At 38.9% G+C, this 14,626-nt stretch overlaps 1 protein-coding gene across 2 annotated transcripts in view; it reads right to left on the reverse strand.

Moving 5' to 3' along the window:
• Window positions 1-1,639: 1,639 nt before the first annotated feature.
• Window positions 1,640-14,626, reverse strand: part of fam189a1 (family with sequence similarity 189 member A1) — a 125,504-nt gene continuing 112,517 nt past the window's right edge. For both annotated transcript variants that reach the window (XM_042488884.1, XM_042488893.1), the window contains 7 exons: window positions 13,582-13,742; window positions 10,658-10,793; window positions 6,022-6,100; window positions 5,151-5,921; window positions 4,312-4,380; window positions 3,164-3,486; window positions 1,640-2,054 (listed from right to left, as the gene is read on the reverse strand). In XM_042488884.1, coding sequence (XP_042344818.1) covers window positions 1,857-2,054; window positions 3,164-3,486; window positions 4,312-4,380; window positions 5,151-5,921; window positions 6,022-6,100; window positions 10,658-10,793; window positions 13,582-13,742 — 1,737 coding nt within the window. In that variant the 3' untranslated portion in view covers window positions 1,640-1,856. The remainder of the gene's footprint in view (window positions 2,055-3,163; window positions 3,487-4,311; window positions 4,381-5,150; window positions 5,922-6,021; window positions 6,101-10,657; window positions 10,794-13,581; window positions 13,743-14,626) is intronic.

Below are 14,626 nucleotides of genomic sequence, written 5' to 3' on the forward strand. Positions count from 1 at the left end.
TGACCGTCCTTAGATCTACAAATGTTTTTGTGGGTGGCCAGAGGGTAATGATTTAAATACTTTTTCATCCTACTGTGACTCATTTTGCCCTAGTAACTTTGATCTATCTGCTGTAAAAAATGCCAGTGCTTCAGTCATAAGCATTACAAATGTATGTAATTCTGCAAGGGGAAAAGTCTGAAGAATCACAACGATCTGAAAGCTGGCTTAGCATTAAGCAGTGGTCAAAAGGAGACTCTTGAACAAGCATATTGCAGGGAATGCACATCCAAAAATATGGTAATATTTATATGTAATAATATCTTTTATACATGCTGGAGCACAAAAGTTAAACTATGGCAAGAATCAGACAGGAGACCAGCACACTGCAGATCACAATCACCTGAGAGATGAATGTGTTTATGTCCATATATGGCTTGCTCTGCTTTGTGATGGCGATTTGACAAAGCCTGACGAAGATCTCTGTTAGTCGAAATGTTGCATAATTAAAATGACTGGAAGCAGCAGTGTGTGGATCTCCTGTCTGATTAGTACACTCTTAGCAACACTGACAAAGAAACATCACTGGATGTTTAACCATTTGAAACCTGAGCAAATAAGCTTGCTTTTTTTCAAAAACATGGAAAGAAGGCAATGAGCAACGAAAGAACAAATGACTCAACAATTAGCAAGATCTTACGAAAAAGTATAAGAAAACCACCTAAAAATTATTTTTTAAAATTAATATGAAAAAAAAATAAACAAACAAGGAAATAACCTGGGGAAAAAAACCTTAAAAATCATAATTATTCTGTCACACAATTTCACATATATCATTATGATAATTATAAATATTATTATTTTTCCCTAGCTTTCTAGAAATAATTTTCTAAATCTACTAATTTCTTGCAATTAGTGGAACACTTCTTACCAAGCTGCGATTTGCCAATTTGCTCAGGGTTCAAAGGTTTCAGTACTTGTTAAAGGCACCTTAAAGCAGGTTTTAAAGGGTTTCAAACATTCCACGTTTTAAACAACACTACAACATCATCACAAACTTGAATTTAAAAAACACATATACTTAGCTTTACCAAATTTATATTTATGGCATGGCTATTGTGTTTTCTAGTGTTTTTTGGCCAGATTTGTATCTGTTTGGGACAGGCATAAGTACAAAATGCTAAATGACACATAAAACATAAACTTTCACTGAAATGAGAACACAAACCACGAGATACAAACTCATATTTTATTGTAACACTGATAAGAATTGTAACACAATGAGGTAAGTTAAATAATCCACATCTGTGATGTTCTTGAACCAGCGGCACCACGAAATATTCACCATCACCCTATCAGTAACAGTTCCACAAAGTCTGCAAACAATGGCTAGTAATGCCCAGTCCATTCAGTTCACAGTTTAATACAAACATATTTCTTCCTGTTTCTTATGAGGACAAGAGGAATACTGATAACACAATCTCCTTTGTCTTTGAGTCACAGATCCAAACTTACCAGCTGTTTGTTTGTTCCTTTTTTCAGAGATGAAACTCAGTAGAAAAGATCCCCTGAGGGAGAAACATTCTTTTGTTTTTCTGATGAGAAAGAAGCCACTACAGACACTGGCAGGCTCAGTCTGAGTTTGCTACCATTTCTGCTGATGACTTGGCACGGTCTCACAGGGCACTAGGAGATACAGTATGAGGCCATTTCAGTCCGCCTGTGCTGCAGTCACACTGTGAAAATAAATGATCCTTCAATGCTAGAAGAGTTATTCATAACTCTACAGACATCTGCTGCACAGCACAGCGTGGCTGCAACACCTGCGCGCTGAAATGCCCTCAGAGTTTTGACCCGAGTCCTTGTTGTGAGAGTGGTCAGAGAATAGTTTCTTTGCACTCAAGGCTTTGTTCAGAGGAGGGGGAGTCCAGTGGGTTGGTGGAGGCGCTGGTTGTTTGTGGGAGGTGTTTTGGACGGCGCATGGAAGGGGACGAACTCAAAGCACCGCAGCTCTGAAGGTGAAGATCCTCGTGGCCACGCTTCCTGGGACTGCCCATGATGCGCTGGGTCATCACCTGTGCAACAAAAAATAGACACGAATGAAAAAGAGAAACATGCTGCTAGTTGTCTGTTTCACACATCAATCTTGTGCTTGAACCATCCATTTTCATCCATAGCAGGTTTGCTTGCTGGTGTGTAAAAGAGTGCCCCAGCGATGACGTTTTTCTGTAGGCTAACCTGGAAGCTAATGTTGCCCTGGCTCCCTTGTCAAAAAGCCTATGGGATTTTTTCATTGTATTTTGGATCATTGCAGAAAAGAAGTTCTGTCCTAAGCTTCTTAGTCAGATCCACTCCTCGTTCCTTTAAAGCCCCAGCCTTTCGCCCAAATATGGTCACTTCTGGCTCTGAAAAAACAATATGGTGACTGCTAAAACGCATAGACTTTAAAACAAGACTCCACAAACGAATGGGTAACGTCACCGTAGCTACATGCATTATTTGTACTGTCTGCAGAGTGAGTCCTTAAGCCCAAGTTAGCATTTCAGCTCTCCCGGTTCCCTCATCTCGAAGCCAAAGGGGTTTTTATAATGGGGTTTTGGTTAGATGTCTTAAACAAGGTCTGTGGTAAACACAAGTTTTAAAGACTTTCAAGTTTTGTTCTATGCTATAAAATATGTCAATAATTACCCTGCTCATGAATTCTGAAGCTTTGTGTGTCTTTAATGTGTCTTTAAAAAGGTGGTTGCTAAAAAGTGGCTAAATTAGAGAACGTTCAGCCAAACACAGCTTTAAAGCCTTGTTGTGGTAGGGATGTGACCATGGGGTTAGCTTTTTTACTTTTGCATGCTTATTTCATTTAGGCTTCAAAAATCCTAAAAGTGGTAATCATTTGTGAAGATTAAGTTGCAGAACAAAATGTGTGAGTATCACCACAGAGATTATCTTCCGCAAATATCCAAAATCCAATGGAAAAATCCCATAGGCTTTTGATGCAGGAACCAGGGCTATGCTTTAACTAATTTTTATTTTGGCATCCAAATAAATGTCCCCCCTGGAGCACTCTATGGCTCTATGGCTCTATGGCTATGGTTGCTCACCAATAAAACCAGAAACCTGCCAACAAACTGCTGGTTTGCAGTAAACTACCACTGGACATTATGCACACATTATCTAATTTGGTTACCTGATCTATGACATTGGCACTAAAAATTGCCTCCTCCATGTGTTTCTCATCTGACTTGATAACACACTTGATGTTGTTGACAACCTGCTGGACTTCAGGAGGTAGACTGCAGCTCGAATGCTCCAGGAACTTTGCCACCAGAACTTTGGTGTCTTTGTACATCTTAAAGTCAGCCAGGGAGTGTGGGCGTTCATGGGCGGAGTGCGTGTGCAGGGCACGGGGTTTAAGGTGGATGTCAACTTTCCTGCCCTCCTTTTGCTGCTTCCTGACACTTATGTGACTGGGTTTAGCTCCGACTACGCCTGTTGTAACATCCGTTGGCTCTGAAGATAAAACAGAGAAGAAAAACACGCAGTCACACATAATTCCTAAAATTAGGGCTAATACCTGTGAAGTTAGCACTAAAGGTAATGTGATATCACAGTTTTGTGTCTGTGACATTATCGTTATATGCTTAGTTTTCAGTTTTTTAGCTTTGTGACAATTCCTCATTTCTTCTATGACACATGGACCCAATGGGGGGTTTAAATGGTTTACGTAAAGATATACTATGCAGGATTTTCCTTTAAAATCAAATAATGTATACATAATACATATGTACTTGCATATAATATAAACATGTATGTGTATGTGATGTAGAGTTTATTTTCATCTTATTTTCAGTGTTCAGGTAGTTTATGGGTGTGTACCCCCACAGCACTCAGGTGAGGTCGGAGCTTTATAAAAAAGTGGCGACAGGGTGCCAGACTGTAAGCAGCAGGTATCCAAGAAACACAGTGCTGTAATAATGCAAATATAGACAAAAAATAAAGACAAAATATATACAAAATATAGACAAAATGCTAAAGGAGAGCAAATCTGGGGTTGGCATTTACTTTTACTGGCAATGTGTTTACAAACTATAATCAACAAACCTGCAAAGTACCTTTAGAGAAAAATGTAGTCCTTCAGTTTATCAAAAAATTAAAATCCCCAAATTTTGAGATGCTACATGGCTTTCACAGGACAGTGACAATAACTAACATTTGTTTCAGTGAAATTTAATGAATTGGCTCTTCCATGCTGCAAGTTTGTCCTGCAGGTCTACTTGTTTTATAAAATAGGATGTGAATGTTGTTAACATAAATTCACAGTTTCTATGATGGTACCTTGCTCTGGTGATGCATGAGTTGAGTCTTCAGCAGGATTGTTTGCAGAGGCGCAGCCACAATTTTCTCCTGTAGAGGGAGACATGAAGCTGAGTATAGATGCAATAAAGCAGGCATGGGCTGTTATTGATAGAGCCTCAACTGCTTACTGACAAGGAGGCTTAGGGCTGCCACTAATGATTAGTTTCAGTATTAATGAATGTTTCATCTATTTCCTTGTTTAATCTATTATTTTCTATAAAATGTCAAATCTCAGAGCCCAAGGTAATGTCTTCAAATGTCTTGTTCAATCAACAGTCAAAACCCAAGTGACAGCTGGTTTGCAATTATACAATGGCGGAAAAACAGCAAATGCTCAAACTGGAGAATGTTACATTAAAATAATAATAAAAAAAAACAGATTGCTCAGATAAGCTCTCAAACAGGGCCCAGGGACCCCCAGGGGTGCTAATATAAGTCCTAGGGGGTCCACTAGAAAAATAGGGAATCGTTAATTTCCATTATTTCATTTACTATAGAAATGAGCCTTTGGTGAGTAAGAATCATAAAGAGTGACACCTCTGATCAGACACTTCATTTCCTCCACAGTAATCTCCTCAACTGCAGTTGATAACTATAAAATCTTGGTCTTAATCATACCTAACAACCAAATTTATGACATTACAAATTTGAATTTTAGCACTCTGGTATTCAGACTTGGTAAACAGTTGATCTTATTTACTTCTATCTTTTGGACTGTTTTAGATTATGAGAATAACATGTATGCATTTTGAAAATGGACATAGTTCCCCCTTCCGCTTTAATATGAGTGTTGCGTGTGACACTCTTGCTGTACTCACTTCCTGTTGTAGTGGAGCAGGAGATGGGATCACTGGTGGAACGGACTATGCGTGCCAGCTTACGGTACCTCCTGGCTGCTCGGAGCACCCGAGGCCTCTCTGAGGGCGAGTAGCCACTTTGCGCTGAGGTAGAGGGGGGTTGCGATGTGGAGGATGGTGACCAAACACTGAAACACAGCCTGGGGCCGCGTGGCCTGCTCGGAGGGGAAGGGGAAGGAGAGGGAGCCATGGGACTGATGGCTGAAGTCCCTCCAGAGGAGGCCACGGAGGTGGGGGAGCAAGGCTGAGGTGGCGGGGGGATGGTGACAGGGAGTGTGAGCTTCCGGCTCATCATTCTTGCCTTAATGAGGGAGTGTGTTGACGCTTTAGGTGGCTCCTCTGGTAAATGTTTGGCTGACGCAAGCTCGTCACATATGTGCATTGCAGCCCTGAGTTCCTCACATGCATGTGTGCTGTCTGTGGAATCCTCCTGGTCCAGATTACTATAGTTTTCTGAGGACCAGTCCGGAGAGCGCTCCAGGGACTCCTGGGTGTGTGAGGACTCACTGTAACCTGTGTCACTGGGGCGAGCGTCAGTGTTACGCTGGCTACGATGGCCACGTGTACAAAGTTCCAGGCTGGTGCAGCTCCCGTCAATGGGGGCAGTGTGGGGTGTGCCGTAGGGAGAGGAGTCGGAGCCTTGGACCTCCAGGGAGCACAAGTCCTCTGAGGAGCAAGTCTGGTCCGGATCAGCCACCTCTGACACCATCAGTGATGCACTGTCCACTGAGGCTGAAAATAGGGCAAACGGTATCATCAGCATGACTACGTCTAGATAAAAAACATTTCAGCAATTCTATGCAAACTTGATTGCAGTCTAAACTGTCTTTACCCTGAGTGCTGAGTCCTGCAGTCGTGTTTCTCTCACACAGACTGGATTCAGTGGCTTGCTGCTCGATACTGGTGGTGACCTGTGAAGAGGAAAATATTAGTGATGAGAAAAGAACGGCACTGTTTGCACAAAACGAAGTGAGCTGGATATTTTGGTTGTAATGCATAAAAGCAGCTGTGTGGCACCTAACCTTCAAAACCACTAGAGGGCTCTATAAGACCACAACACACTGACAGAGCCGCCTCACTTTAATCATGTAGTGTTGAATATGACACTTTAATTAGATTCACTTATGGGCCTTTAAAGCTACAGTGTGTGACATATATATGTTCATCTAACTTCTCATCATGCTGGGTCTCTAGCCTGAAGTCATCAGCTGAGTTTCTTATTCTCGCAAACCATCAGTCGATCACTGCCCGCTCACATTAGCTATTTACAGCAACCGCTGCTTATCTACTGCAGGTGAGAAAATCCTCTGCTGATACCTTTTTGAAGGACACCATGTAGAGAACTATGGATTAACATGTATAATGGAAATAAGGGTTTGAAAGCCTAAGGTGTTAAATGGTGGTGAGAATATAATGGAAGATAAAAGGATTTGCGTGCACATTAGAAAGTTATTTTTAGCTGTGAACAATGAGATGCAGCGAAGGCTCAGCCTGAAAAAAAGCTCTGATCAGCTCAACATGACAGTCCAGGGAGAGTGCCTCAGTAAATCTGAAAAGGCGTATAAATACTCAGATGACACTGACATACAACATTTCAAAAGGGGAACACAGTAGTGATACCATTTTGACATGAATAATAAAAAAAACTAACCAATTAGAGAAGGATATTAGAGCAAAATGAGGGACAGTCAAGCAACACTTCATCCAACTCAACGTAAGTTCTGACATAAATTGGGTAAGCAACGGAGCATTGGTGCGCTGTCATCAAAACCACCACGTCCTGCATTGGTGACGTAGGTCTTGTCTTTGTTGGAGATGCATCAGGATGACATTAGTGTTTATACTATAAAGGATATGTGGTATATGGACCATATGTGGTATTAAACCAGCTTGGCAGGTTGTCTGAGAGATTGAATCGAAAATGTGTCTAGGTGGGCATTTATACCTGTATTTAGTGCTGTCAATTTGTGTTAAGATCATCCAAGATGCATGTTAATAGCAGGTGCAAACAGGGTGACTGCAGCACTCAGGGGAATGAGTAGCCTATATGGGAGAATTTTCTGTTTAAAATTGACAACACTACAGTAATTTCAGTATAAAAACGAAAAAAAAAAACAAAAAAAACATCTGTGAATTACAGAGGGATGTAGTATGCTGTAAAGCCCTCTGAGGCAAATTGCGATTTGTGTTGATGAGCTTGATAAATAAAATTGACTTGACTTGAATTCACAAAATCAGGCACCCATTGATTGTCTGGGGAGCAGCTTCAGGCTTTATATCCTATGAAATCACACATCTGAGATTTACCTTTCCGGTTTCTGGCTTGTAGATAGAGAAGCTTGCATTCGCAAATACTGATTGAACTCTCCAAGGCCATGCAAATAACATATTTGAATTCCTAATTTAGGTGGTTTTCCCCTTTCAAGTATATTTGTGCTCAACCTTGAAATCCCATTTTGAAGGCTATCTTATCAATATTTAAAAGGTTTTAATTTTTAACCAAACTACTTCATTTTTATGCAACTCAGGCTCAATTCCAGCCAGGGTCTTTCCTGCATGCAATACAAAAGTACCAGCATAATTAAAACCACACCAAATATGAGAAAAACAAGCAAACAGACAGCAATGACATAGAAAAGACAAAAAGCAAACCACAACAAAAAACAAAACAATAAATATCAAATTATATGAGATACAAAATCAGAGGATCATCCTCCAAACAGAGTTTGAAATGGATCATTCTTAACTTAATGTCCTTACCAGTTTAATGATGATCATGATTGTTATGATGTTTTTTTCTGTTATGTGTTGTTGTGAATGTAATATTGGTACTCTTTTAAGCTTGTTTGTACAAAGCAAATCCCCCTTGGGGCAATAAAGGTTTCATTCATTAAATTATATTATACTATAGAAATGTGTTTGTGACAGTGACAGCAAAAGGTAAAAAAGTTATAAAACATAATTAATTACAGAGGTGTTATTATGGACATGTACAACTGATGATATTAGAAAACGACAGGGAAATTTGGAGAAAGTGGATAGATGATATAGGGTGAATATTTAAAAGCAGATTATTCCAGTCAGAAGGAGCTTTAAACATAGAAACAGCCTCAGCTGTCCTTTGTGTTTACTTAATGTTTATTAAATAGCTAATGTTAGCATGCTGATGTGGGAAACAGTCACTTATCTTTATTCAACTGAGTGTATCAATAATATGCACAGAATCAATAAACATATTGTCATTGTAAATTGTATCATTTTGTCATCTTATATGTGATGTAAAAGATAATTGTGTGTGCTTTAGCCATCTGTACTCAACTTGGTGTGTGTGGTTGCCATCTGCACTCAGGTGATGTCATCATGTTCAGAGGATGAGAAACAGTGGTGTCAGGAACAGGTTGGTGCATAAAGTGTGTGGGGAGTAGAGATCAGAGGGCGTAACGATAGGAGGGCACCGCCAACAAGGCCCACAAGAGGACGGGGATGTGAACGGCATAAAATCAAATGTAATAAAGACACAGTTCAGTCTGCTCCCTGGAACAGCTCAGTGTGTGTGTGTGTGTGTGTGTGTGTGTGTGTGTGTGTGTGTGTGGGTAATCTTTCAAGACTCACAGTAAATCTGTTTCACGTTGAACTCTAAAGGACTGCAATGTCATAATTGGATAAGTAACCAGTATGGGTGACGATCTAATGTAACTGACCTGAGGAAGGATTTTTACTCCACACTAACATGCTGAGATGTTGAACATTAGACGACCTGCTAAACATTAGCATGTTAGCCTTGTCATTGTGAGCATGCTAAAATTAGCATTTAGCTCAAAGCACCAATGTGCCAACAGCAGTGGTTTCCAACATTTCTCCTCAAGGGACCCTTTTCTATCACTGAGTAATCTGCTGACTGCTGACTATGTGATATATTTTATGTTTCATATTATATTCAAGCCATAATAGTGATGCATAACAGTGGCAGTACAGAGCAGTGGAGATAATGCACAATTAATCCCAACAGTTAACACAATAACTGCAGGACATTTGTGTAAAATTAGCAATCTGGATGAATTTTAAGAATACTAATTCCTGTGGATGTTGCCGAAGAGATAGGTTTCCCTGATACATTTTTTAGTAACTTTTAATACAATTCTTATTCTGTATTTTGTTTTGTCAAACAAATTTAATCATTATTACTCATAAGGCTCCTCAATTTTAAGAAATTCAGTGTTTTCTTCTGCCTAAGGCTTGGCCATTTTTCTACTTGCTCTTGGTTGTTTTAATTGCACAATTTTCCAAAAACAAACCAGGCTGCTCAGCAGAGAGGGAAGGCTCTGTGAATACAGCTTGTGTTGAGGTCTTGCTCTTATCCTGTGAGATTTTTTAAAAGTTTATATCCTAAATAATGATCAGAATTTTAAAAAATAACTATTTCATTTAGTTTTCTTCACAGAAATGAATGAAATCTTGAGATATAGGCTTACTGTAAAAATATTCTAAAGGCGTTAAAATTAAGAAGGCCTCACTATGCCCTGTGAAGCTTACGTGACCCTTTGTGGGGTCAGATCCTCCAGATTGTGAACGAGCAGCCCAGCTGCATGGCTGTAGACTCTTGTGTTATATTATCCTTTTGTTAACGCAGCCTAAAATGTATTTATATGTATGATTACAGAAGGTAAAAGATTGTTCTCTTTAGAAACAAATAGATTAATTTAATGTCCTAGGCCCAGTTGCCCATAAAGAAGGTCTCTGGAGACTCTACTGGATGGGGGTCAGCAAAAAAACATATTTTAGCCATCTGAAAAAAGTTACACAGGAAAAAAAAACATCAATATTGAGAGAAATATTTAGAGCATTTTCACTACTTTACCTTTCTGTCAAAAAGCCAGTTCCAGCAGGAAAGAATGGTTTCAGTTCCCCATCTATGCTCTCGTCAAAGCAACTAGACTCCATTGAGAAAAACAATCATTTTAGCTCAATCAGTTTGTGTTATTGTGTGACTTTGGTCAATCCAAACTAACCTTTTTAAAAACCAAAGTCTCACAATAACACAAACAAACAAACTGATCGAGGCAGCAGTAGACCTGCAGCTCCTGTGTTCAGAAATATTAAATCACTGGTTTTCTCAATGAAGTCTGGCTTTAAATGTAATGATGTAATGGCTCCCTTTTCCAGTTGGAAATCACTATCTGACATTAAGGTAAAGCAGTGAAAATACTCTCAATATAGTGTACACTTACACTGATATTGATTTTTTTAGGTGGACCTTTTTAGGTGGCTCAAATATATTTTGTTGCTGACCCCTCCACAGTAGTAAATTGCTTAGTTTTCCTGTAGCTTTCCAGCCTGTCTCTCCAAACTAGAGGCATGCAGACTGACATCTACTATATGTAATATATGTATATAAAGTACACCATACAACCCCACTTCAAAAAATCGGAACTATCCTTTTAAAGGCAGCACTTGCTTGTATTTCTCACCTGACTGGCAGGAGTCTGCCCCACCACAGACTCATATGGAGGCGGCAGGTCAGTTGGATACAGAGTCCCCGGGCTGTTGATGGGCACCCCGTAGATGGCACTGAAGGGAGAATGAGGAAAGTCCAGGTGCAGGCCTCTGTCAGGGGCATAACAGTAGAGTTTAAACCAAACGGCAAACAAGCAAGACAAAAACAAACAAACAAAAAAAAACCAGAAATATTAATCAGATTTGGAGTGGAGAGTACACTGAGCCAGTCACATAAAGCAGTGCTCAAGAAACTGGCTCAGCAAATCTGTATATCCATCCCATCTGAGTCAAAAATACAGTGTATTGTCCATAAAACATTAAGAAAGAAAGGATGAAAAACATCCTCTTGTCCCCGACATTTAAATCCAGAGAATATATGTGGGTACCGTATTATTCAATGAGGGCCACCACCGTTTCATGTGGTGCCAATTAAGAACAAGCAGCCATGCGTTCAGTCATATCTTTTAATTACAACCCCATTCTCCTCTAAAGTGGCAGAGCATGAAATACAACCTGAGAGTTTCCACCAATCATCCGAGGCATGATGATGTCATGACACATCCCTGGCCCTGAGCAGGGACACCATAAATGCTTCCTCTGCCTTGTTTATATTTATGGCATAATTGACAAACAGATGTGGCTTCCTGCCAAATGGCTACATCGGCAGCATTCTCTTTGGCAAGACTGAGAGAAAATGAAAGGAGTGATGAGGGAAGGGACGACTGATCTTTCACAACAGCTGAGAATCATGAATGTCGCAGCTGCTTAGCGGAGGGAAATGCTCTGAGCTGACCATGAATGATAATACCACATGAGATGGTCACAGTCAGATAGTGAGTAGACACATGCCACTGCTGCTTAATATGATGGATTTGGATTTGTCTTTGGCTGCAAATATTGTTTTTGGCATCTATAATCTGCACTCACCATCTCATAGGATGAACTGGGCTGGTCTACATTAAATTAATTTTAACCTGATAAATTTACTAAACTGACCGTTTCTGTCCACAAGAATGAAAACAAATAAATATTTGAATCTTAACAGCCACTGAATACTTAATATTGAAATTTAAACGCTACTAAATTTATGAATGTATTGAAATATTTTACACTAAAAACGGAATCATCAGATGGAATTGTGATATGAAATTTCTTGATTTGCTAGTTAAAAAACTAAGTTTGATTTTTTTTTTTAATGTTTGCAAATCCAAAAATTAAAGTTTCATAATTAAAAAGAGAGAGATTCAAGTCAAATTTGAATGGTCAAATCTAGAGAGTCAGATCTAAAAATTCAAGTTGAAAAAAATTCATACAGCAATATCACTCAAATTTGATTGGTCAAAACATTCAGGCTCAATTGGCTATCTTGTCTTGGGCCAGATGTTGTTTGATTTTTTTTAACCAGAATTTTTAGATCTAAATTTGATCGCTCGATTTGAGCGACCAAAATCTTTTTCGTGTCTTCTTTTTTAATTTTGAAACTTTAATTTTAGGAACCGAATATGTAAACATTGAAAAAAAATAAGATATTTTAATTTCAAACAGGTGAATTCAGAACAAATGCAAAATTTAAATACTTATTGGTTCTCTTATTTGCTTCCATATGCAAGAAGATGTATTACGCCTCATCCTTTCAACTTCTCCCAAAGTATGTTTTTTGTCTTTTCTGTTTTCATCACGTTTTATATATATGTATATATATATATTTATATATATATCTTTTCAGGTGTCTGTGGAGGGGCAGTTATAGGCTCCAAAAGATTCATCCTGAATCTTAAATATATGTGTACTATTGTATAAAATTTTAAGAAGTTTTTAAGCCTGACTATCAGTTCCCACTCATTCCTCCTGCAGATATGAATGCATATTGAGGAGAGGGCAGCAACTGGCAGAAATCTGGTTGCAGTGCACACTGCAGAACATTTTGAGACAGGTCTCTCGAGCAATTCAACATTGGATTTTTCATTAATTAGTCCTCTAAATCTATTATAATAAAAATGAAGAACATGCAGTGCTTTGATACCCTAATTTGAATTGCTGCGCTCTTGGGGGGGTGCTTTATGTTTCCTTTGGCAGAATAATTATAATATTTACACATTTATCACCACAGCAATCAGATATTTACACTAACTGAAAGTAATCTGTAGTCTCCATATCACTTATTACAACAAATATTATATATTTCTGGACTTCCCTGCACTTTGCATATAATTAATCATAGGGGACAAGCCCCCCTCAATATTTGGAACATGTGCATTTATCTCCCCAAACAAAAAAATTAAAGTAACAGACAACTTTTTGACAGAACTAATTCCATTTTAAATTGATGCAGAAAAGACACAAATTGGTTCATAAAAAATAAAATGTTTCCCACATCCTCAGCTTCGTACATGTCCCCCACAAATTTGAAGCAAAACCAATGCCCTTGAATCATTGGTAGTTGTTTAGCAGTCCACATATGTTTTATAGGATGTCACTAATGCTTCAATGGTGGACAATAAAGCTGTATTGTATTGTTTTCTGTTGTACTGTAATAAGCAGCAACTGCAAAAGTTTTCCACTAAGTAAATGAAATAAAACAGAGTCAAGTGTCATTGAAATTTTAACAGTTTCAGAGTTGGAGGGTTGCCAAAGTATTCTTGGCTGCAAGGCATTTATACATTTTTAAAATGGGATTCTGATTTACAAGCAGACTATTGTGTATAATTACAGTGCCTTATAAACTTTATACTATGTCTGTTAGCAAAATAGCAAATTACAATTTTTATTGTGTATTCCCTAAAAGTATCCACATATCTCAGAAGATACATCAGTACCAGAGTTTGGGGAGCACTGAGCGCTGTGTGTTAGCACTGAGAAGAAATGTGATGCTGATGAGAAGTATTTTGCATCTCACCTCTGTCCATCCATTGAGGGGGTGCAGGTATACTCTGGGGGGTAGTATGGCGGTGGGGGGATGGGAGGAATAAACTCATCAAAGTCCAGTGTTTGGTGGAGGATGGTTCCATGGGGGGTCATACAGTCAGCATTCAGAGCCCGCGCTCTATGCGGCATAAACTGAAACACAGCATAAAAACAACCATTATCAGGCTTTTATTACACTGAGTTCGTAGTTGTTTATTCATTATTTTACACCATTATTCACCCAGCGAGGCATGACTGAGCAAACGTGTCCACAGCACCTCTCCTCATTACGAGCAGTTATTCCCATCTGTGCTTGCTGGTCACAGAACAAGTTTTACTGCAGCGACTGCGACTCAAGTGCCTTGCTCAGTGGTAACTCAACAGAAGCTCCAGAAAGTACTGCTCATTTACTTTCCTCAGACAGACGTCTCTAAGTGGGACAACTTTCCAGTCACAGCCAGCCAGCTTTTCTAATCTCCAGACTGCCACTGCTGCTATTGACTTGGCGAAATTTACTGAGCTAAATAAAAGGTTAACACCTCTTGTGGTAAATGGGAAAACGGGGCCACTCCTGGAAGCTCTGCGAGAGTGGTGGAGATAAGACACAGTGCTTTTGTGCTTTATCTTTGACTTATTCTACTGTTTGATTTGTTTTATTCTATTTTAGCTTTTTTTAAAATCTCCTATTCTATTTCATTTTACTCATTTAAATCCTTTTCATGTGTGTCTTTTTTATGTCCTAGTGTTTCTTTTGTATCTATTTTAAAAGCCTCTCTGTCTTATATAAAGCATTTTGAATTACCTTGATGTGGAAAGTTGCAATACAAATAAACGTGCCCTGCCTTTTCTCTCCGTAAATCAATAATTAGATGACATCTTGTTGAGCCTCTTCAATTTATAGATGTTTTCCTGCTGGTGTGCATGTCCACTTTGGTGTTTTCCTTTAACAAATACTGTAATTTTCTCATTCATACCTCCATGTATGTGTGCTCAGAATATGTAATTACATGTAAAATAAAACAAACAAAAAAGAACAG

This window comes from Plectropomus leopardus, chromosome 1 (genome assembly GCF_008729295.1).
Source record: "Plectropomus leopardus isolate mb chromosome 1, YSFRI_Pleo_2.0, whole genome shotgun sequence".
NCBI lineage: Eukaryota > Metazoa > Chordata > Actinopteri > Perciformes > Serranidae > Plectropomus > Plectropomus leopardus.